The 23,587-nt window shown below is 39.2% G+C and overlaps 1 protein-coding gene across 6 annotated transcripts in view; it reads left to right on the forward strand.

Annotated features, from left to right (window-relative positions):
* Positions 1-23,226, forward strand: part of LOC112567181 (inversin-like) — a 42,368-nt gene extending 19,142 nt beyond the window's left edge. For 2 of the 6 annotated variants that reach the window (XM_025243786.1, XM_025243776.1), the window contains exons 9-18: positions 1,470-1,576; positions 1,829-1,991; positions 5,170-5,377; positions 8,504-8,584; positions 10,431-10,527; positions 12,171-12,277; positions 15,116-15,233; positions 18,071-18,162; positions 21,056-21,166; positions 22,452-23,226. In XM_025243786.1, the coding sequence (XP_025099571.1) occupies positions 1,470-1,576; positions 1,829-1,991; positions 5,170-5,377; positions 8,504-8,584; positions 10,431-10,527; positions 12,171-12,277; positions 15,116-15,233; positions 18,071-18,162; positions 21,056-21,166; positions 22,452-22,590 (1,223 nt within the window). In that variant the 3' untranslated portion in view covers positions 22,591-23,226. Of the gene's footprint in view, positions 1-1,469; positions 1,577-1,828; positions 1,992-5,169; positions 5,378-8,503; positions 8,585-10,430; positions 10,528-12,170; positions 12,278-14,028; positions 14,997-15,115; positions 15,234-18,070; positions 18,163-21,055; positions 21,167-22,451 lie in introns of those variants that run through there. The other 4 variants (XM_025243792.1, XM_025243800.1, XM_025243807.1 and 1 more) reach the window with 4 other exon arrangements.
* The last annotated feature ends 361 nt before the right edge of the window (positions 23,227-23,587 follow it).

A 23,587-nucleotide genomic window follows, 5' to 3' on the forward strand; every position in this document is an offset into this window, starting at 1 on the left:
AGAAAAATGGGAAGCGTTCTGCTCATTGCAGATTTCTTCTTTTACATTTTTGAACTCAGTTTCCCTGATTGTACAAAACCTCAAATGTGACAAAGGAAACGACACAGGTCATTTCAGGTAATACCACTCTTCAGCCGTTATAATCTGACATGGGTCAATTCAGGTAAGGAATGAATTCCAGAGGCTGGATGACTGTTATTGTCTCAGACTAGTGGTGATGCATGATTGGCTGCATTTATGTAGATATGTGAACAGTGAGCGTGGTTGTGAGAGTGACTGACCAATCATGTGCTGTGTACAGCCCAAACCTGTGATGGACCCAGAATCAGGGCTTTGCCACCGAACTCTTAGAGCATACACATCAGAGTGAGATACTTTGAAAACTCAAGTCTTCATCATCAAGCATTAAGTCTGCTATCACCAGTCTGCCACCACCAGACAAGAGACATGGTAGAGTTGCCAAGAGATGTACAGCCCTCTCTTAAAACAGAGTTTCAATTAGAGAAACCTCTGTCTCTTCAAGAAGTCGTTCTGCTCTTGGCAGCAGGATACCTTACTCTGGTCACAGAGTAGGCACTTGTAACATCAGGTCTGCAGGTGACAGGAAATAGGACAGTATGCGTGAGTGCTCGTCCCAACTCCTTACAAAGCACCTTTCGTGTTTTGGTGCAAGGTTTCAGACAAAGAAGATCAACGGTTGTTAGACCACCATCTCTTCTGCATCACTTCGAGAGGGTCCTTCATGTAGCAAGGACAATTGTTTGAATGGCGTGAATGGCTTAAGCAGAGAATGTTATGCCTGTAATAGGTTTAATGTGTAAATGAAGAATAAATGTTTATATATTTAAAAAAAAATTTAGTTATTAGATATTGGATAGTGGATTGAAATGGCTTCAAATCAGAGACCTGGATAGAATATTGGGGACAAAAATAATTCTATTTAATATGGGTCTAGAGTAGGACGATATTTGGGACTTCTGCAGAGGTGATAAAAAAAAAACCTTTCATCATATTTTTGGAAATGTTAATATATCCAAGATTTCTGGCACTACTTGATGTTTGTGATATTGTTATGTATGTTTGTCATATTACAATGAGTATGATTTGGTTGATATGTTTATGTAATGAAATGTGTTTATGGAAAATAAATGTTTAAAAAAAAAAGATTACTTTTTGTTGCTGTGATATAGCCTTGGTTACTTGGATGGCATTAAGCACAAACACAAACAAATCTATAGCTCCAATACTGCCATCTCATTTAAGGTTTTTCAACTGATGCAGCTTGCATCCATATGTATTATTTGATGCTTGTAACTCACATCATTTCTGTTAACAGTGTTTTATCATTGGCAGCAGTGAAGAATTTTATTCTAATATGTAGAAATGTATATTGATTTATTCCTAATTCTGTCATATTTGTTCATAAGAGAGATAAAACAGGATGTTATATTTCCCCTGTGTCTTTTAAGGTCATTCCAGGATAGTTAAGCTGCTACTTCAGAACAGTGCTGACTGCACAAGTTCGGATTCTAATGGTGCAACACCTTTGCATTATGCTGCACAAAACAACTTTGATGTAAGGACTCCTTTTTTTTTTTAAATTCAGAGAGGCTTTCTTAAAAGCTTACCTGAGAACATTAATTAGAGGTGCTAAAATACTTGCTTCACTTATTGGGTCATCTTAAAAGTTCTTTCTTATTTTATTGTTATTCAGAATGACGGATATTGAATATGTTGTAGATCATCATGCTTGTGAAGGATTTCCTTTTTTTTTGGGTTATGGCATGTTGTTCCTTATTAAATAATTTAAATATGTTTCAAATTTTAGGAAACAGTTGATGTCTTTCTCTCTTGGAAAAATATGGATGAACCTGACCTTGAGGGTCGTACAGCTTTTATGTGGGCTGCTGGGAAGGGTGCAGCCAATGTTCTCCAAGTGTTTTTCAAGCACGGGGTTGATGTGCAACAAGAAGATAAGACAGGAGGAACAGGTAAGTGGTTCAAGTAAAACTAACCATTTTTAAAAATTATTTATGTTGTTTATATTTTTGAGAAGGCCTTTGACTCCATCGACAGGGAAACCATCTGGAAGTTGAAGCAGCACTACAGATTTCCACCAAAGTTCATTGAGACACCATGTGGCATTTTCAATGAAAGTGGGTGGACTTTGTCAAATACAGATTGACCTGCATTTCAAGCCCTCTTTTCCACCTGCTCTCATTAAGGATCTGGATATTACTTCTTCAGACTGCCTGCATTTGCAATGAAACACAATGTACTGAGATTAGGGAATTGGAAGGGCAGTATAGGGGGATACTGTATACTGTTTAAACATAATGGATATTCAAAAAAGAATGACAAGGCCAAGGTTTCAAGGCTTTCAAGAAGCAGGCAATTTAGAAACAATCACAGTTAAAAGATTTATTTTCCATTTTGCTTTAAGTTGCATGCACTGGAGCTAGCATGAAAATCTGCTTCAGCTGCTCTCGTCCCTCCCCATTCGCAATAGCAAAAGGGTTAAAGAACATTTTCCCAATTTCTCTGCTATTAAATGTCTGTTTGTTCCAAATACCTGACTTCACTGAGGTCGGGTATTTGCAGGTCAAAGTCTCTCTTTTTATACCTTCACTATTGTGCTGCTTCAGCTGCCAGCATTATGGCCATGGAGCTAGCTTTTGCAAGTCCCAAGCCTGTTGCTTTTGCTCTGGTGGGACAGGCTATGCTGCAATTGATCTCAAAGCACCAAATGTGCTAACTGTGGCAGGTCTCATGTTGCTTCTTCCAGAGACTACCCGAAGTGGAAGGAAGAGGCAGCCATTCAGCACGTACGCTTGAAATCTGGCATATCTTACACTGATGCTCACCATCACGTAGTGGATGGCTCCTCAGGAACATCTGCTGTAAGCTCCATTTCCTACTTGGCAGTTGCCGCAAGACAACCATCAGCCTCTGTATCTATCCAGACGGACATGACATAGGTCTCTTCTGAGGGCCCTGTCCCAATCCGTCAGGCTATGCCCCTCCTTCTACAAGCACCCAGTCATCACAAGCATCTCGGATCACACAAGAATCACAGTCCAAGTATCCCTCTTCACCAATCAGAAACACTGTATGCCAGCAAGCAAGCAGCACAAAATCACCAAGGAACAAGAATACCACACTGCAGACAAATAAGAACGCAAAAACAAAACCAAATTTGCGTGAAAATTTACTACTCGGCAAAAAACACATGCAGCTGCCACAACAGTAACATCATTCCCTGTTTCTGTTTTACCTCTCATAGCTAAAGGGGGAGGGATGTGGATAAGAGACGTTCAGTATTGACTTCCCTATCCCTCCACCCTTCCTCCTCTTTCCTCTTCTTTCTCTGCTTCTGTACAGCGCTCTGCATCTTTCCCACAGATGAATATGTCATCAATCCTTCAATGGAACTGTTGAGGGATCTGAAATGCCTGGCTAGCATCTTGTTTCTCTCCTAATATTATAGCACTACAGGAGACTCTTCTCCTACCTTTTACCACCTTTTCCTTCAAAGGCTTTCGAGTTTTACATCAGGATTCTCAGACTGATGTCCCTTCTGGTGGGACTGCTCATCTCATTTGCTTCCATCTTTTGTTTAGCCAGATTAGAGACTCTAAAGAAAAGGACAGCCAACTCTACACGTGCGCAGTGGAACAGTGTTGACTCATCTCGCGTCCGCTGTATAGAAGCTTAACTTATTGACATGCAGCTTCCAGTCGCTTTGTTTTGTGTCCGCCAGCATCTTGAAATCCTTTCATATTGAAGAAATATTAGTATTCAAAATCATGCATTCACAAATGAATAACACCAGCAAAAGGTAATAATGTCAGGATTGACTTTTGTCACTCAGTATGCTATTCCGTAACACCATGAGGTGTGCTACAACAATCCTTATATAGCTCCTCAAAGGATCAAACTTTATCATATGCATGTAGCAAGTCTAGGCCAGTGTCATCAATGACTACATTGTCAGGTACACAAACTATTAACAAAAGTAATCTACACATCCATCATGTAAGTCCAGAGAGAGCAATCTAACACTGAATAATCTGTTCCAGGGAGCTTCATGTACACTTAGTCATGCAATTTTTAGGTACACAGCAGATACTTTCTCCTCTGCCAGTCTGCTAGAACAGGTTCTACACCAGCAGGAGGTATACTAATAGCTATTTCAATAATTCAGTCTCCTAACCCAGGCATAAACCCTGAAATCACTTGTCTGGGCAAGGATTTCTGTGCTGTGTATTTCCATAATTGTCACACATGGTCATTCACAGTATTACCATTTGGATGGTAGTTTCAGGAATCCACAAATCAGTTCACTTGCTGGTGAACTTGCAACTTGACCCCTAATTAAAATTTGCCACACGTCTAGATATTTACAATACAATACAATACAACTTTATTAATTCCGCAAGGGCAATTACAGGTATAATGCAACGCCAGCACACTAGAGGGAAGATTATGTAGGAGATGAAAGGGAATAGATTCTGGCGACATACACACACACATGTGCACACACACCCACTCATATAGTAACACAGCAACAGGAGGTTCAGTGGGCACCCCGCACAAGGTCACCTCAGGCTGACACATCATCACAGCTAGTGGAATTTAAGAATTTATTTAATTAATTTATTAATTTATTTTGTTATTTGCCACAGGTCTAGATATTTGAGCCTACTACCCATGCTACAGCATACATCATCACTGAGGCTTTACATACACATATTTCTTTTGATATGGCCTAAATATTCATCTTTATGTAACAGCTATGTTTCACTTTTCTACCATGGATTCCCCTACCTTATTAGCCCTTAATTGATAAGACCTCTGTCCGTTCAACATTGTGTTACCAGGACTCGACGAAGCTTAATGTCAGAAAATTAGTGAAGAAGCTGTGCAGGTGTAGAGTTCAGAGAGGTACCGAAGACCAGTGCCAGAAATGGCAGCGTAAGCCTGAGTGGAAAGTTTATAAGTTTATTAGACTATAAGATCAGCAGCTGACAACCAATTAAGAGAGTGAATGATGGATGATATATGCTCACATGTTGTGATGTCCTCTTAGCATCGATGTCTGCTTAAATTTTAAGTTTTGCTTTATTTGGTTGTCTGATTTGTGCTTTTTATGTTTTGCATATTTTTCAGCACTCCATGCAGCAGGATTGGCAGGCTATGCTGAAACAGTCCAGCTGTTACTAAAACATGGTGCATCTATCAATGCAACAGATCAAGCAAAACATACACCTTTGCTCAGGGCATGTGAAATGGGTCACACTGATGTTGTACAGACGTTGATTGACCGTGGAGCATGTGTTGATATCCTTGATCAAGATGGTCGATCACCCCTTCACTGGTGAGAGCTGCATGAAAGTATATTTTTCAGTTTAAAATTTAAACTTTTAGTTGATAAAATATAAAGCTGGTTGACTGACCTGATTAACTATTCTACTCACAACATATTATGGCCCAGATAGACAATAACTTGCAGAAATCAACTAAAGTATATAACTGTTGATGTTGTGATATATTTAAAGTTTATCATTGTAAAGTGTGAGAAGAATTTCATTTTAAACAAGTTCCATTGCAAGACGCTGGCAGTAAGAGTCCCAACCCACGTAAGTCACAGAAACTGCCAGCGTACTTTGACACAGCCAGAAGTGTATGTGGCCAACATTTACTGGCAAACTTTAGTGCATCTTTCATGCTGAAAATAGCCTAGATGGTATCACCTTGAATTCCATGGTGGGTGGGAAGCAGAAGGAATGAATCATAAATCATTGAACTATGGCTTGAAAAAAAATCCGATCTTGAAAAATGCATTAGGAAGATCGAGTTGTCTTTTCACAATGAGGATGAGGTGAGAATGTGAGAAAGTCTACCACAAGCGGAAGGATGATGCAGCCATTCAATGCATACACATGTCTCTTACACTGATGCTGGCTGTCGCACAGTGGGTGGCTACTCAGGAGCAACTTCTGCACCAAGCTTCACCTCCTACTTGCCAGTCATTGCAAAATAATCATCTATTTCTATCTCTATCCAAACAGACATGATGTAAGTCTCCTCTGAGGGTTCTGTCCCACTCTCTCAAATTGTGCCACCTCCCTCTTCTGTAAGCTGTGGTGATACCCATTCCTCACAGTAAACACAAGCAACACAACCCACACCTCTCAACAACACTACTTGCATGTAAAATAAAATCTCCACAAAGTAAACATACTGCACCCCAGACAGACAAAAAAAGACACATCTAAAAACAAAAGCATCACCAGCAAAATCTACTAATCAACATCATACATCTGAGATCACCACAACTGATTCTGCTGTGTCTGTTTCTAATCATTTTGTATCCCTTGACGAGCAGGTGATAGATGTAGATGAACGATGTGTTTCTTTGCCTTCTCTGATCCACCGTACACCTGTCTTTTACGTTCACCTCTTTGAGATGCTCAGCATCTTTTTCTAATCATTAAAATTTTTAGAGTAAATTTTCTTTCTTTAAGACTTACCAAATGACTTGACCAAAGGAAATAAAGGGTGACACAAGCTCTATCAAAAGTTAGCTCCTTGGCAGTGATCTAGCATGTGGACCATCCACCTCCAGGCCATTCTGTATAGTGGGAGAAGGTAATACTTAGTAGAATGTAACTCATCTATATGCCACGCATTCCCACCTTTTACAAGGCCAACCCCCACCAGTTATAAATATATTTTTTACTGTGGTACATTATTTAATTACTTGTCATGGCATCCAGAGTATCCACCAGCAATTTTTTACAGCTAGGTCTTCGTTTTTCTGATGTCCATCCCATTGGCAGCTAATTTTTAATTATTAAAAAATGGTGGGTCTTTGCAATAGGATTTAGGCTTTTGGTTTTTAGGTTCTAGTTTAACAGCGACCTTTTAGGCTACAAATTAGCACCCTTTTTGTTTTTTAACGTATTATTTACCCCTTTAAAGTATTCTTTTCCCTTGTTAGTAGTGTTCATATTGTATCACCTGGAGGTCCAGTTTCAATAAAGTATAGAAGTCACATGTTTATAACACGATTCTTGTGACCAACTGTTTGTGTTTTACTGCAAATTTCAACATGTGTATTGATTGATTGTTCCTAACCCGAGAGTTAATTCCCCTAAGGATCATCAGTCAAGCACAACAATGGCAAAATAAGTAAGCAGGAGCAAATGAAAGTGAAAACAACAAAGAAAAGCATTGTGGTATAGTTTTTAAGAGCTGTATTTTAACATTAAAAAAATAAACTATTAGGTGTTTGAAGTCGTTGTTTGTGGAATGAAAGCAGACTCCTTGATCCTACTATGACCCCTCTCAGTTATGACCCAGTTTTGATGGATTTTGATAGGGAGGTTGCTAAGACATGTGTCGGTCACCCAGTTCTTTTTTGGCTACTTGTATATTTAACTGTATCGATCATCAGCCTACATTCAGTCCCAGTGGCTGAGCTACTGGAACACTTCAGGCCAAAATAAATTTCTTGTCTTTCTTACTGCCTTCCTCTTCATGGGTGCATTACCAGCCAATACTGCTGGCATGAGTTCATCCCAAGCTGTGTGCATTTGTCTTTCCCCGACAACTGGTATCTATGGTACCAGTTAATAGAGGAGAAGAAGAAGAAGATTTTTGTAATTCAGATATCGATATAAATCTTAATAATTGTTCACCAGACCAAAATTCTATATATTGTCACCCCCAATAAATCCAGTCTATTGTAGGTGTAAGATGAACATAACAATATTCATATATTCTCAAAGTTTGGGATCCTGGAAGCAGCAAAGTTTCTGATATACAACAACTTGGAATGATTCAAGTGACTCATCCTACATAATCTTCAGAGATTTCTTTTCTCATCCATGCATGTTAGAAGGTGGTTTTATGGTAGTATTATATGGTTCACAGTCTGAGAGCATTAGGGTCATTGCACAGTTGCAAATTTTCAGCTTTTTGGAGCCTGTTTCATACGAAAGTTCTTCTTCATCAGCATGAGTGATGTCTACTAATTTTTACAAGGTGCCTACGACTATTAGAATCCACTGCTAAGAGGACCAGACAGCTCAGGGACCAAATATTTTGTGTGACCTTGTGTCCAAAAGTATTTTTTACAAATGCTTTTAGATATCTCTATTTTGAATCTGTAAGAAAGTGCTGCTTAAAGATAGGTTGAGATCGGAACAATCTGTTTCTAAATACTTTTAATTTAGTTATAATTTTGATTTCACTTCCTATAATGTTTATTTTTTATAATTTTGTATAAAAATGATTCAAATGTGTTCATATCTGTTAATGTTAATGGTCAAGATTAAACACCCTAAAAGTTAAGTCTGGATTCTTGACACTGAAAAAAAGCATAACTAAAGAAGTAATGAAATTCTCCTGGTCAGATCATTTTAAGTTGTTTAAAATGATGTGTTTGCGTGTGTATATATAAAAATTATTTTCATTATTTTAAATATGCTTTCTATAGGGCTGCACTTGGTGGTCACGCCTACATATGTCAGATTCTTATCAAATATGGAGTTGACCCCAACATTAATGATCATTCTGGGTGAGTTGTCACATTTTACCTTAGTAGTTTAAGAATTTTATAGCCGAATTTTAATAATAATAAAAAGCATATATTTGGCATATCCCCATATGAAGGCAAGGGCAGCAGGGAAAAGGCAGGATGTCAGAGACATCACAATCTGTCAGAACATAATACACTCACATGCACTGTTAAGAATATCAAGAACTTGAAGGACAATAGCGATGAGAGTATGAGAATAAAGGACAATCAGAGCAAATTCCTCTAGATGAGATACCTTTGGATTAGGGTGACTTGTTATTCTCATACCTTTACATTGTTTTAATTGCTGGAAGTTTAGGCATGGGATGTTAGCTGTCAAACAACAACATGCATATAGTGTATTGAAACAGACCAAACCAGATAAATCCCATGGTACATTTAAATGCTCTAACAACTAAGGATTTTATCTGGTTTCCTTATGAAACTTGTCCAGCTGGAAGAAGGATTTGTACTGTCAAAACAGAACACTGGTGTCCCTTAAGTTCAGCAGGTAACTGTGAAAAAGAATACATAGTAAAAACATTCCTGCTGACATATATTTCATCACCTTTTGTCTTCCTAAAATTCCTGAACTGTTTCAGATAGGGTACCTTCAGATTCAAGTGACTGTTTATTCCCCCACTCTTCCACTGTTTTAATTGCCAGAAGTTTGGATATGGGGCAGCTGCCTGTCACTCACCAGCAGTGAAACAGACCACTTTCCATAGAATGCTGTGGAATGTTTAAAAGCTGTTACTGCTTAGGATCTCATTTAAATGGCACCATTAAAATATGTCACATCGTACATCAGCACACTAAAAATGATGTCCTTTTGACAATTAGGTTAATCTTTTTTTGCTTCCACCTTTTATTTAGCTAAATTCCACTTTCCATTTCTACCTGTCTAGTCTATTTTGCCCTGGTTACTCTTTCCTGGCACTCTTAATCTTCATTTACCCTTCTATATATGTTTTATGTTTTGCTGGCTTCCAAAGGCCAGTGATTCTATTTGTCCAAAGCCCTGCGTCCCCCTATCGCTGTCTCTGCATAAATGAATTAATAAGACTACTAACCTAGCGTAACTATAAAAATATCTTTGAAACGAACTATAGGAAGTATGGATTTCCTTCACTCATCCACAACCAGAGCTGTAACATACGGTAGGGCAACTTAATGAAGTAAAAGTCTAAACTCTTAAAACAGAAAAACAAGCTATAAATGAACAGTAAAGAAGGTAGTGAACCATACAAATACTAGGTTTAAAAAAACCAAAATAATATCAAAGAAAACTAAAACAGACTTTTACTTCTTCTTGTTCTTAATCACCCCCAGTGGAGAATAGGGCTGCTAAAAGAGACTTAAGGTCTTTAAAACTAATATAGTTCCTAAAACTAAATAAAAGTTTAGAATGGGGCAACATAAAGGATCTGGCAACCAGTACAATACACATGGCAGGCATCCTAGGCACCAAGAGCAAGTGACAACAGGAAAAGAGGGCACCAGCAACCCTTCCCATACTCCCCCAGAAACCTTCCCCTCCTTGCCCCGCCTATCCTCCCTCTCATATTCACCCCAGATTCCCATCCCCACAGTGTGAAATTACCTTTAGGTGATAGCGCTTGTTCCTCCTAAAATCAACTAAAAAATTTTTTATGCAAGAGTTCAACCAATTAGCTACAAGGATTGACTAACAGATGAAAACAGTGAGGAGTGAACTCCATGTTGATGCACATTGGTAACTTTATTATTGAAATAATGTAAACTGTGACAAAATATTTTAACATATTTTAACCCTATTAGGATACCAGTGGACTGTGATGCCATAAATAGCAAATCATCATTGCAGACACAGCCCTTTGCAGTGTGCAGCATATGGAGGGTATGTCAACTGCATGTCTGCTCTCATTGAACACCATGCTGATCCAAACATGAAGGACAAGGAGGTTTGTCTTAAATATAGGAAGTTCATCTGCTTTCACTTTCATGATTTCTTAAGATTGAGTGAATTTCTTGTGCACTAAAATAGCAACATCAATGTCAAGTTATCATTTTTAAATGGGCTCTTACTATGATATGCAACAGATATCAAAATTATCGACCTTCACTGCCCCTATGGCCATTAATGTTTGTCTATGAGAGACCAATGATGACAATAGCTTTGAAACAAAATCAGTTTCAGTGGTGATGGGTTCAGATGGCCACTGGGTTGGGAAGAGTCTCCTATATGTAGGGTATATGGTGGGTGTAATATTTTAGAAGTACACATGGTTGTCTGCTGAGCTTTTATGGGCTTAAATGGGGAACCATGCTCATGTTGACCTTCCAATTCTTTTTAAAAAAAAAAGTCAATAATGATAAATACATTTAATGTCAAACTGAAAGATGTATGAGCACAGACATAATAATAATGTGTACTTGTAATTTGCAGCTGACCAGTAATGATAAATGAACATTACGTATTTAACAGTGGATGGTGGATACATGTAGGCACTCTGAACAACTTAAAGATGAAGTACAATCTTTAACCAACACTTCCCGTGACTTAAGAGCCAATAAACAAAAAACACATCAGACCATAACGGTTGAGCTTTAGTACTTCCATCAATACGAGTTTGCATTGTCTGCTCTTCTTCTTTGATGTTGATAGTTAAACCAAAAGCGAATTTGTGCTGTGGTCTTGTTCTAGAAATGAAAGCAGAAAACTCGCTTGCAAACAGTCCAACAGAGATATATGTCCATTGTAAGATGGTTTGATGGAACTACACATGGTCCCACCATAAGAGATTTGAGTCAGAGAACACTCACATTTACTGTCACATATCTGTGGTTCAGCCTCTGCAGTTGCAGAAGAAACTGTCTTTCAAAGGTATCCGTGGACAACTGATAAAGTCGTACAATCCCAGCAGTGAACACTGAACTGCTGGTCCTCATCTAATGTTCTCCTAAAAAGATATTGAACAATACAGTTATGTCTGGTAGTTCTGTAGTTTTGGCACTGTTTGCTGTTTTTTATTAGAAGGGATATGACTAGTGATTGTATGCATTCTTTGAGCCATTTTTGGCATCTTTGGCATAGAGCACAGAGCACTTTGTTATTTTGAGCAGCTCAGCTGGGACACTGTCAACGCCAATAGTTTTCTTCCCTTCAGATTGTGTACCACTCTTTCAGTGTCTTCCCATAAGACTGGTAGATCTGCAAGTTCACTGGATCTAGTCTGGTTGTTTTGAAGGATGTTAGCATCTGTCTTTAGCTAGAATTTGTACAGGTTTTGCCTAATCATTGTACCATAAATATACATATTCACAGGATTAGCTGATTCCTTAATTATGAAGCCCCTAGCTTGCTAGTGGTGCTTTCAGAATTCTACAATTAAGGGCAAAGCAAATAATATACTCTTTAAGTTCATGTCATTTGGTAAATAAAATTTATTTCAGAATTGTATTTTTTATGCATTGCTATTCCTTCCTATATTTGCAATAAATATTATAGATATAAATAAAATAATATCAAACAATATAAAAAATATCAATATTTCTACCACCAAAGGAATTCATTGTAGAATACATTTTTATATTTATATTACAGGGTATGACTTGCCTTCACTGGGCATGTAGTCGAGGGCATTTAGATGCTGTCAAGCTTCTGATTGAGCACAATGCATTTCCCAATCACATGGAGTTCACTGAAGACAGGTAATATTTTAAGCTCTTTATGTAAATGAAATTAGCAAACCCAGAGATTGATCTTAATCTATTGCACTCACAAAAATTAAATTGTTTTTATCCTTCACTAAATTATTGGGCTTTCTTACAGTGAAGTACTACTGGCAGAAGTAGTTAAACATATAAAAAAGTTGCAATCTTTTTATCACATTATGTATTCTACAAAAAATAGTTTCTTATAGTAATGCTTTTACTACTAATAAACAGTTATGTAAGATATCCATACTGACACCACTTGAACAAAGAGCAGCATAGGGAAGCAAATATAGAAATATGTAAATACAGTCTGCAAGCTACAAAAATACAGTGGTGGTGTGTGGGGGGTAGGGAGGATGGTAGAGAAATATGGTAAGAAAAGGAGACCACCAGTATTGGAGGTAATTATGAAGGATGTGGGAAGCCTTTTAAGCTGGTCACTGGGAAAACTGATATGGGTAAGGCACTCCTCCAGACACTGGGACCAGAGAAGGCATCATAAGATAGTTTCTGTCTGAAGGCCAGAATAAAGCAAAGAGTAATGAAAGTGCTATGTTTGTGATGTTTGCATGGAAAAGTTTGGATTTTTTGGGGGGGTCAGCGAGAGACATGATATCAGGGCCAGAGAGAGAGGCTCTATGGTTGAGTAGGAGATGATCTTCTAAAGCACAGGATAAATGACCAGTCCCTGGCTACCAACTATGCATTTCACTGGGAGTTAGACTTGATAGATGCAAATGTATATAAAAGTCCAATGCCATCAAGGCCTTTTCCTTATCTTTTTCATCTCTGAGCATGTTGATAGTTGCAAGAAGGAATTTGTAGAAGGGAGGCTTGTAATTGCTTCATGTTGCGCACTGTATCTTTTCTGGCATTCACAAGCCCCTATGTGTCCAGATTCTTGTACCCTCATGGGGCTGAATACCTAGCCTTTCTCTGGCTGGTTGACTGAATTAGCATGGCGTAAAACGTAAACAAACCCCCTTTGCTGTCATGTATGATGGGAGTTAAACACCTTGTGTTTATATGCCCTGTTCTACAGCAGGCCTGACACTACTAGTTTTATTCAGTTAATTCCTTTCTCTTTCTACTTGTCATTTATATCTCTTGCCCGCTGTTCCTTTGTACTCTTTTTCAGCAGTCTCTCCCATTCCTGTCCTGCTGTTTTATCTTTCCTATCTTTGATCTATTCCAGTCTTTTTCTTGTCTTCCTTTTCTAACCATGCCTTTTTTTCTCCTGGTCTTTCTCCCTGTATTTTCTGTACAGGGTTACCCATGTTGTAGGAGGATGGAATCCTGAAGCTTGAGGTTCCTGATGGATTCTACTCCATCATAGGAACAAACCTCTTTGACCTAGCCCAGTGATGCCCAACCTTTTTCGGCCTGCGGGCCATATCCATTTCGGACAGCCATGTCGTGGGCCACTTCACCGCAAAAATACAAAAAAGAAAAAATAGAGCAGATACCATTTTTTATTAGAAACAAGTTGTACTTACCATTAATTATGCAGTAATTAGTGGGATATTTGAAGTTGTTTTCCCGAAACCAACTTCTGAATGTCCGGCCTCATCGTAGAGACACCAAGTCGGAGCACTGAATCGAAATGTTCGTCCATCGAAAAAAAGATTGGGAAACACGCCTACGTAGGAATAAATACTTCTTCTTCCCTTCCCTTTTCTCATTTTTTTTCATTTTTTTTTTATTTTTTATATTACTAACATGCCGATTTCTTGCACTGTGTGCAGAAGTTTCGTGGGCCGGATGGCACCGCGTCGCGGGCCGGATATGGCTCGCGGGCCGTAGGTTGGGCATCCCTGACCTAGCCTATACAGGAGGTTGGGACTCCATGGTGAATGAGGAGCAGAAGCAAACAACCATAAAGCTTAGTTATGACTACAAACTAATCCAAATTGGGGAATCAGTGTTGAGAAAGTGAAATGAAGGTCTTTGTACAACCAGGATGAAGTGGGAGAGTGTGACCAAGAATGTTGATTGAGCATTTACCCCATTTTCTCACTGTAGAGTGTGCAAAGTAGAATGAATCACTCTTGTCACTATCCCCTTTTGCTGTAGACTGTGATTTCAAAAGCATCTCATCAGGTGCTTTGTCCATAAAATGATTTAGATCTGGACAATCTCTGGTCCGGTGTGGGACACAGAGAGCCTCTATAGCTCTATAAAAGAGGGACAGAATGGTGTTTGTTATCTTATTAAAATGACTGTTCATCAGTTCCTTAACTCCTTGAGGTATGTTATTTGTTGCATTGACCTTGCATCTTGACCTTGAAGTTAAGGCAAAAGGTATTTCCAAAACAAGAAAGTCTTTAATGCTTCCTTAAAATTTGAAACAGGCTGAATGATTAGAATTGAAAATAGCATTGAATTCCATATATCAGAGAAGGATTGCTGACCAAATCATTTAGAGCAAATGTTTGGCATGGTCTCTGCTGTGGAACAAAGTACTGCAAAAGTTTTAATTATGGTCACCAACTGTTTGATGAAATGCACAGGGTACCTCATTAACACTTGACAGTTTAGTCGAACATAACTGCATGAAAAATCACATTCACGTGATTAACGGGCAAAAAACACCGAATTTCAAAGATAAGAAAGTGCACAGGTCATTTGTGAATGCAGGCAATGAGTTAGCAAGGAGTTATAATGTTTGATTGTACTAGGCTTAGTTTTATTAAATGTTGATGAAGAATCACAATTTTTTTCTTTATCATTAATGAACTCTGAAAGCTGTGAGTAAAACAAAGCATAACATATGAAAGTCAGTAAAGAATATTTTTCCTCCTTGCTGGAATGAGATATTCTGACCTTGTACAGATACACACCTCTTGACTACGCTCTAATGGGTGAATATCATGATGTGGCGCAGTATATGATTGAACAAGGGGCACTTTCAATAACTGGAATACAAGATATTGCTGCCACCAAGATACAGGTTAGTTTATATTGTACTTTTTTTTCCCCGGTGGGCCCAGCTTCTCGTGCCAGGGGTGAGCACTGTAACGGAGAGTGCGTTACGAATGTATGCGAGCGCGTGTAAACATCTACATGTAAACTTCGCTCTCCGCACTCTTCCACCTTTTTCAACAAAAAGGTCCGGCCAACAATTAACACATTTAATGTTTTTTGTTTTTTCTTAAAAATGAATGGTAATGAAATGAGAAAGAAAACACTAAAACTGTTCTATTGCCTACTCTCTACCGTCCGTAGAAGGTTAATGACTTCCCCAACATTCGACACTCCGTTCATCAGGTAATCCGATACGAGCAGTCCAGCGACTCGCTGTCCACACACACACTATATCCAAACGAATTATATCCAAGCCGGTTACGTCCAAACGTGTCCAAACGAGCGTAACGTTAAACCTGGAGATCAAAAATGTTCGAAGACCAAGGCAACACCCGCTGTATCCCTTGTGTTGGTGTGGTCGCTGTACTCCTCGTCGGTATGAAGGTGTCGTTCAGGTCTTCCCTTAGGTAAATAAGTTTTAGCGACCGTTATGTATAAGATGCCAATGCGTCCAAGGTCTGTCCTCCACACAGATACCCGCTGTATCCCTTGTGCTGGTGCAGTCGCTATACTCCTCGTCGGTAGGAAGGTGTCGTTCAGGTCTACTCTTCAGTAGATAAGTTTTAGCATCCGTTGTAATTTGATGCTAAAACTTCGTGAGTCTGTCCACAACACAGATCTCCCGCTGTATACCCTCTAGTACCAATATAGCCACTACACTCCTCCTCAGCAGACAAGGCGATGATTCAGCTCCACCTCTTACGAGGATGAACGTTGGCGTCCGTTAACAATGTCGTGCTATACTTCGGAGGTCTTACTCCTCAAGCTGCTCTTCTCTCTCTGTCCAGGGCAACGTTAGTTTGCCTAGTTTAACTTTCTCCTCTACCTCTCTTGACCAATCAGGCCATTAGCAACTAGGTAACTAAGACGACTGCTTAATTTATTAGCGATTCTTCGTGGGGTCCATGCCGACCAATCATAATCTCTGTGCCGTTAAGTCGGCATGGCTCCCACCTCAATTGGCCGCAGTCGCCATAGTTACGCCTATGACAACTTCCCCTACGTCAAAACACATCGAATGACGTGAAATAATCTGCATGGGGATTGCGTCAGCATTCGCGTGACTGCTCTCCCCTGGTACCACAGACAACAAACAATTAGAATAGAAAAAATAACATTCGCTTTGAATCGCGAATCGTTACAAGCACCCATCCTCTCTCTGGCTGGGTGACTAAGCTGGCACTCTGGTCCAAAACAAGCTACATGCCACCTTTCTGTCTTTCTGACCGCCTACCTTTGTGCCACCCTTTGCAGCGGGAGGAGGTGATTTTTAGTAGATTAAAATTAGGATGATGATGATGAGGTAGTTTTATAGCGCGCCAGTATCCGCATCACAAAGATGCGCTCAATGCGCGGTGATCCCAGCAGCCACCAAACTGCAGGTCAAATGAAAACTTCAAAAAAGTTTAAACAAGTGAGTCTTAAGATTTTTCTTGAAAGATGCAATACTATCAGACTCCTTGGTCGAGAGGGGAAGCGAGTTCCACAAAAGCGGGGCTACATTGGAGAAGGATCTGAAACCCGCAGTCTTCTTGTTAGCATTCCCTGACTGAACACTCGGTCGTTCAAGTCTGAAGTGTGCTGCTGAACGAAGGTTCCGCTGGGTTTGGTAACAGCGAATGAGTTCTTGCAGATAGACAGGCGCAAGGACACATATATGCCACTCAAGGACACCTTTTATGAGGTGAAGCACCACAAGTTTGTCCATGGTGTAAAGGAGGTTTACATGTTTCGATTGTTTGTCCTGAGCTCCAGGACTTAACTATCAGATTTAAGATTTTTATGTCCTGATAAATGTTGTCTCTTGATTTTTTTGGTTTGTTGGTGATCTTTTTGGGGCACGACGCTGCTTTTTACGCTTTACCCACTCTTTTACATTATTGTTTACTGCTTGCGTTGGCTTTTTCTTTTTAAGAATGTTATGATTATATCACTCAGGGGTTTTTGTCACTAAACTTTTAGAGGTAAGAATACTATTTGTTCTCGTGATATAGCCTTAGGTATTAGTTGCTGGCACGGCGTAAAACACAACCAGTCAACCATCCTTCAGTGAAACTGTTGATGGATCCAACCCAACTTTGAAGAACTCATATGCTTAGCATCTGGTTTCTTTTTTGATATCTTAGCTTCTCAGAATACTCTTCTCCTACCTTTTACCTCTTTTTCTTTCAAAGACTTTCACGTTTTATGTCAGAACTTGCAGATTGACATTTGCTTTAGATGAGACTGCTCTAATTCTTCTGCTCTTCTTCTTTGCTCCAGAGACACTTTACTCACTTTTTAATTACGTCCTTGCCTCCAGCAATTAGACTGATTTTTTTCTGCAGTGTATTTAGTGGCTTTTACAGACTCTTAATTTATGCTTACATGGGTTAGTTATCAGCTTCTGGTTTTCATGAGTGTCTTTGTCTGAAGCTCATTCACAGACATTCTCTCTTTTTGCACACCATTTCACCTTCCTACTGCTGTTGTTTCATTTTTATTTGCCTATTTTTATTTGCTGATTTATTAAAAACCATAAGTATTGTTTATTTTAGACTTGATTATTTTGTGTGTCTCTCACACAGTATAGCCTATCCTGCTGGCACAGCAAACTTAATAACCGACTTTGTTTTCATACACTTTTAAGTAAGCATAAATTATTTGCAGATATGTAAAGGTACACTACAGTTATTCAGTGCCATTTAATTTGTTTTTAAACAGTCAGCATTTCGGGGCTACTGTATGCGCAAAACATTCTTCGAACGGAAAAAACTTCTCATGAAACATGAAATGTTGAAAAAGGAGGCAGCAAGGTTAGTTCTCTGTGATTTATCTCTGAAAGATAAACATTGCATGTTATAATGTCTTGAGATTCAATATAAAATTAAGAACTTAATATAAAATATAAATATAAATATTCAATATAAAATTAAGAACTTGCTTTATACAAGAATGGTTTGCATCTAGGAAATTTAACAGAAGAAGATAGTTGTTTTAATCTGAGCCATGGTCTTTCCTGCCCTTCTTTCCAAACCCTGATCTGGGACTTTCTGATAGTGTTTAAATATTGTCGAAAACGCTTTTTTAATTTAAAAGGTTGGAAAAAAATTGCAAGCCCAAATAAGACCAAATAAAATATGCCAGTTTTAAAATTGTGTTAATTAAAATTTGGCTTATATACTTTCATTCTTTTCATTTAGAGAAATAAAATTGGATGTAGACATTTTATGCTTGCATTGATGTTTTATGTAAAGTGATGGTCTGATATTACTGTCAGCAGACAGCAATTTCCTGAAAATAATCAGTAATACATATCAAAACTAATGACTGGTGTGCTTTCTTCAACATGGAGATTTTAGTTTCAATGACAAGTAATCTCATAGTGGTCTAGTGCCATAAAATAGTTAAAGAGAACCCATTTCAAGAGATGAATGTGGATGAGCGACGTTTAGTGTCACCTTCCCCATCCCGCTAACCCCTGCCTTCTTCTTCTCCCTCTGTTTCTGTGAGGCGCTCTGCGTCTTTTCCTCACAGATAAATTATGTCTATAATCCTTCAATGGAACTGTCGAGGGATCCGAGCCAACTTTGAAGAACTTCGATGCCTAGCATTTCGTTTCTGTCTTGATATTATAGCACTACAGGAGACTCTTCTCCTACTTTCCACCTCTTTTTTTCCTTCAAAGGCTTTGGAGTTTTACGTCAGGACTTACAGACTGATGTCCCTTCAGGTGGAATTGCTCTTCTCATTCGTTCCCACCTTTTTTACGGAAAGTGATATCTGCCTTTTGAACGACGGTTCTGACACCTTTTTCCGTCCTCGCAGTAGCACAGGTTCAGCAGTCGATATATCAGTGGTCAGCCTAGCACTGTTATTAGATTTTAACTGAGTTGTAGATGATGACCTGTGCGACAGCGATCACTTTCCTATCATTTTACAATTGTTAACTAGTCTGCAGCAGGACGATAATCTTGATAACGGCGGGTGGAATCTGACGAAGGCAGATTGGTCTTCGTTTCAGACCCTTTGCTCCACCCGCCTCCTCCGAAGTTCTAGTTTTAATTTTGAAGTAAAAGACATTGGCAATGATCCCACGTTGCATCCTGTTAAGCTCTTCACCTCAATTTTGACTGAAATCGCATCAGAGACGATTCCTGCACGAAGGCATCGTAATAGCCGCCTACGTGTGCCTTGGTTTACAGAAGAGTGTAGGGTGGCCCAGCGCGCTCGGAAGAAGGCCCTTGCTTTCCGCCAACCCACTCCTGAAAATGTGATAAGTTTTAAAAGTAGTAGAGCTCATGCCAGTTATATTTTTAAACATGCAAGAACATTTGCGTGGCAGAGGTTTGTGTCCTCACTGTCCTCCTGCACCACTTCCCAAGTAGTGTGGGCGGCCATGAGGAAGATAAAGGGAAGGTTTCAGGCTGGCTCGATAGGCCATCTACAGGTTGGAGATTCTGTTCTCCATCAGAGGCACGAGATGTTGCTAATTCCTTGGCATCCACCTTTGCTCACAAGTCCTCCTCTTCGCACTACTCTCCAGATTTCCAGCGCTTGAAATCTGTTCAGGAATATTATGGCTGTGACTTTTCTTCTGATAACTCGATCGAAAAGTACAATCTACCCTTTTCTGTGTCTGAACTGCAGCAGGCCCTTCAGAAGTACAAGGAATCTGCACCTGGCCCAGACAATATTTCTTATCAACTGCTTACTCTTCTTCCACAGGTCTCTCTCCTTCTCCTTCTAGACATTTTTAACTTTATTTGGGTGTCGGGGGGAGAGAGACAGTTGTGGTGTTCATCCCAAAACCTGGCAAGGATCTCTCTGATCCCAACTCTTACCGTCCTATCGCTCTTACTAGTTTTCTGTGCAAAACTCTTGAACGCATGGTGAATGTTCGGCTTACCTGGCGTCTCGAATCTAAAGGTCTCCTCTCTAACCTGCAGTGTGGCTTCAGAAAGTGCCGCAGCACCATGGACCATTTGGTCCATTTTGAAACTTTTGTCAGGGTACAATTGTCGGCAAAGAACATGTTTTAGGGGTGTTTTTTGATTTGGAGAAGGCGTATGACAATACCTGGAAGAAAAGTATTCTGTTGGACCTTCACTCCATTAGCTTTTGGGGTCCTATGCCACTTTTCATCAAGAATTTTCTTTCGCATTGCCTTTTTCAAGTGAGAGTGGGTCTATCCTGTCAGATCCTCAGGAACAGAAAATGGGCGTCCCTCAGGGCAGCATTCTTTCTCCAGCTCTTTTCAACATCAGACTCAATCTTGAAATCTGTCTACGTAGATGACTTTGCTCTCTACATTCGAGGTCGATCTCTACCATTCCACAAATGCCGGCTACAACTGTGCGTAAACGCTGTACAAAGATGGATGACAGAAAATGGCTTCAATTTTTCACTTACGTCAGTATGCATCCACTTTTGCAAACTGAGAGGTACGTTTCAGCGTGCTTCCCTGTATGTCATTCGTACCAAGGAACAAAAGCCATTATCACTTTGTGTAGCACCTCACCTACAAGCTGTCAGAGTAGATATTCAACAGGTAGAGCCTCCTTATCTACTACCATCTCCTCCTTGGACCCTTCCTCCCTGTTCTTGATCTTACAGCTTTTAAAAAAGGGGACACTAGTGACCTCATCTTTCTCCAACGTTTTCATGACCTCCTTTCTGACTATCTTGAATTCTGTTCTATCTTTACAGAAGGCTCCAAATTCCCAAGTGGCGGCCCAGTTGCTGCGGCAGCAGTTCCGTCCTGCCAACCGCAATGAGCTGCTTCAGTCCGACTGACGGATGGCCGTTCTATTTTCACTGGTAAACTACACGCCATCTTTATAGCCTTGCAGCATGTTCACCGCTCTTCGGAGCACAACTTTTTGATTATTTCAGACTCTCTTTCTGCCCTCCAAGCTCTCCTTTCCAATGATTTTGACCACCCTCCAGTTGTGGTCCAGTTTCATAAAATTCATGCAGCACTCATTCAGCGAAACAAGGACATTGTTTTTATTTGGGCTCCTGGTTATGCTGGTATCTCAGGCAATGCTGGAGGAGACCAGGCTGCCAAGGCTGCGTGTCAGTCCCCTGGCAAATTACAGTCACTTGTTTCATCAGACTGTAAACCTTTCTTCTGGGCCTACATTCAGTCCTTATGGCAACGCCACTGGGACACTCTGGGGCAAAATAAATTATATGCCATTATAAATTATATAATAAATTGTATTATATAAATTATAGTTGCTGGCACAGCATTAAACACAAACTATAAATGGTATAGTACTCTAACTTGTCCAGGAAGTACAATTTCTTGTGGTCATCTGTGACTACAAACTTTATTGCATATATTTAGTCCCTCTAGCAATGCTAGTACTGCGTAAAACACAACTGTAATTGGTCCATGGCAAACTGCATAGTAACTATGAATTCAGTCATGAGATGTGCTATTGGTTAAAACTCACTAATAGGAATAATGATAGATTGCCTCATAAAATGTTTAAAATGTTTAGAATACTTTGTATAAAATGTAGTGTGATTTAGATGGTAGAAATAAACCAGGTGTCCAATATCAAAAGGAAATTATCTTCTCTTTGATTTAGTTTTTTGTGTGGATGAACCTAGTGTTAAAATAAAAAAAATATATTTAGAAATTGAAAGGAACATTGTGTGCAAATGGCAGGATAGGAATAGTCATATTATAATGACATATTCTCATTTTATTCTACACATGGCATTTTCCTAAGTATATGGCTGTGTGTTTTAAATATTACATTATTTTTGTTATGAACAACATATTATACAGGACTAAATTCCAGTCTCTTTAAGTCCATAGATGTTAACTAATAAAAGGTATTCATTTGTAAATTTTCTTAGCATTTAGCTGTAGAGGAAAATATCATGTTTTACTTGTGTTGTGATAGTATTTCACATGTAGTCCACAAGCACAAGAATAGACAGGAACACACAAGCTGCAAAAAAGACATTGTTGTAGGTACATCTGTCATTATACTTATGTATAAGACTAAGCCTTTACAAATTTTGATGTAATTTTTGCCCTTCTCCTCCAAAACCACTCAGTTCTAATTTTGTGTGTGGTAATTAACAGGAAACGTGCTGAAGAAGGTAAAAAGAGTGATGATCACAGAAGAGATGCAGAGGATAATGGAGATTCATTCATTGAGAGACAGCCATCTGTTGCATGTGAACATCCTCCATTCCTTGAAAATCCTGAGATTTACAAATAAATGATTATTGCAGGACACCTGACTAAAGACACTCATGAAGAGATTCATTGATATACATAGATCCCTGACTCCATAGAGGGTTGGGGAAGGTAAGGCTGCGAGGGTGAGGAGATGGGCACTGCCCTCATGTAAAACTGGCCCGGAGAAAAGTGAGGTCTCTAACACCTCAGCCTGAAACGGCCTGAAAAGGTTAGGAGATGACCTTGACTTGATATACTTAGTCCTCTTCCTACCTAGATGGTGCATAAGGGATCCACTAGCAACCTCTATTTTTGTCTATAATACATTTATATATAACAATATTGTAAATAATAAATTGAAAACGGGTGACATTTCAAGCAAAAAAACCCCAAAATATTTGAAATATCAACATCAGCAAAATATTTTGCAATTTTTTTTAATTTTTTTTTTAAAGGAAGGTGGGGGGAATGGGAGTAGGCAAATGCTATCAAGGCATTCAATTTTTATGTCTTTTAACATTAGTCGTGTGTGTATTGCTACTGCCATATTGGGTCACCCAGATGGTATGTGGGGGACATTAAAGTTCACCTTGACTACATTTTCCCGTAAAAAGCTATACACTTTTTGAAAAAAAAGTGATATATTTTGGGGAATAAAGTGTATCAACATTTAAAACTGCTGCCTTTATGCTGCATGTTCTTGCTTGAATTATCACCCCTCTTTGTTTTCTACACTGGCTTCCAATTCGTTCTCGCATCCAGTAAAAATTGTGCTGTTTTAATTTCTTTGCTGGCACCTGCCCTAATTATTTCTCTGAACTGCTTTTCCCTTACGTCTCAGCTAGACAACTCCGCTCCTCGTCTGATGATCGTCTCCTTACTCATCCTGTCACCAAAACAACAACATATAGCCACAGGATTTTTGGATATTGTGCAGCAAAACAATGGAACTCTCTCCCTTTCCATATCCACCACCTACTTACTATTGAATCCTTTAAACGTGCACTGAAAACGCACCGTAAACATTATTCCTAACA

This window comes from Pomacea canaliculata, linkage group LG1 (genome assembly GCF_003073045.1).
Source record: "Pomacea canaliculata isolate SZHN2017 linkage group LG1, ASM307304v1, whole genome shotgun sequence".
NCBI classification, from domain to species: Eukaryota; Metazoa; Mollusca; class Gastropoda; order Architaenioglossa; family Ampullariidae; genus Pomacea; species Pomacea canaliculata.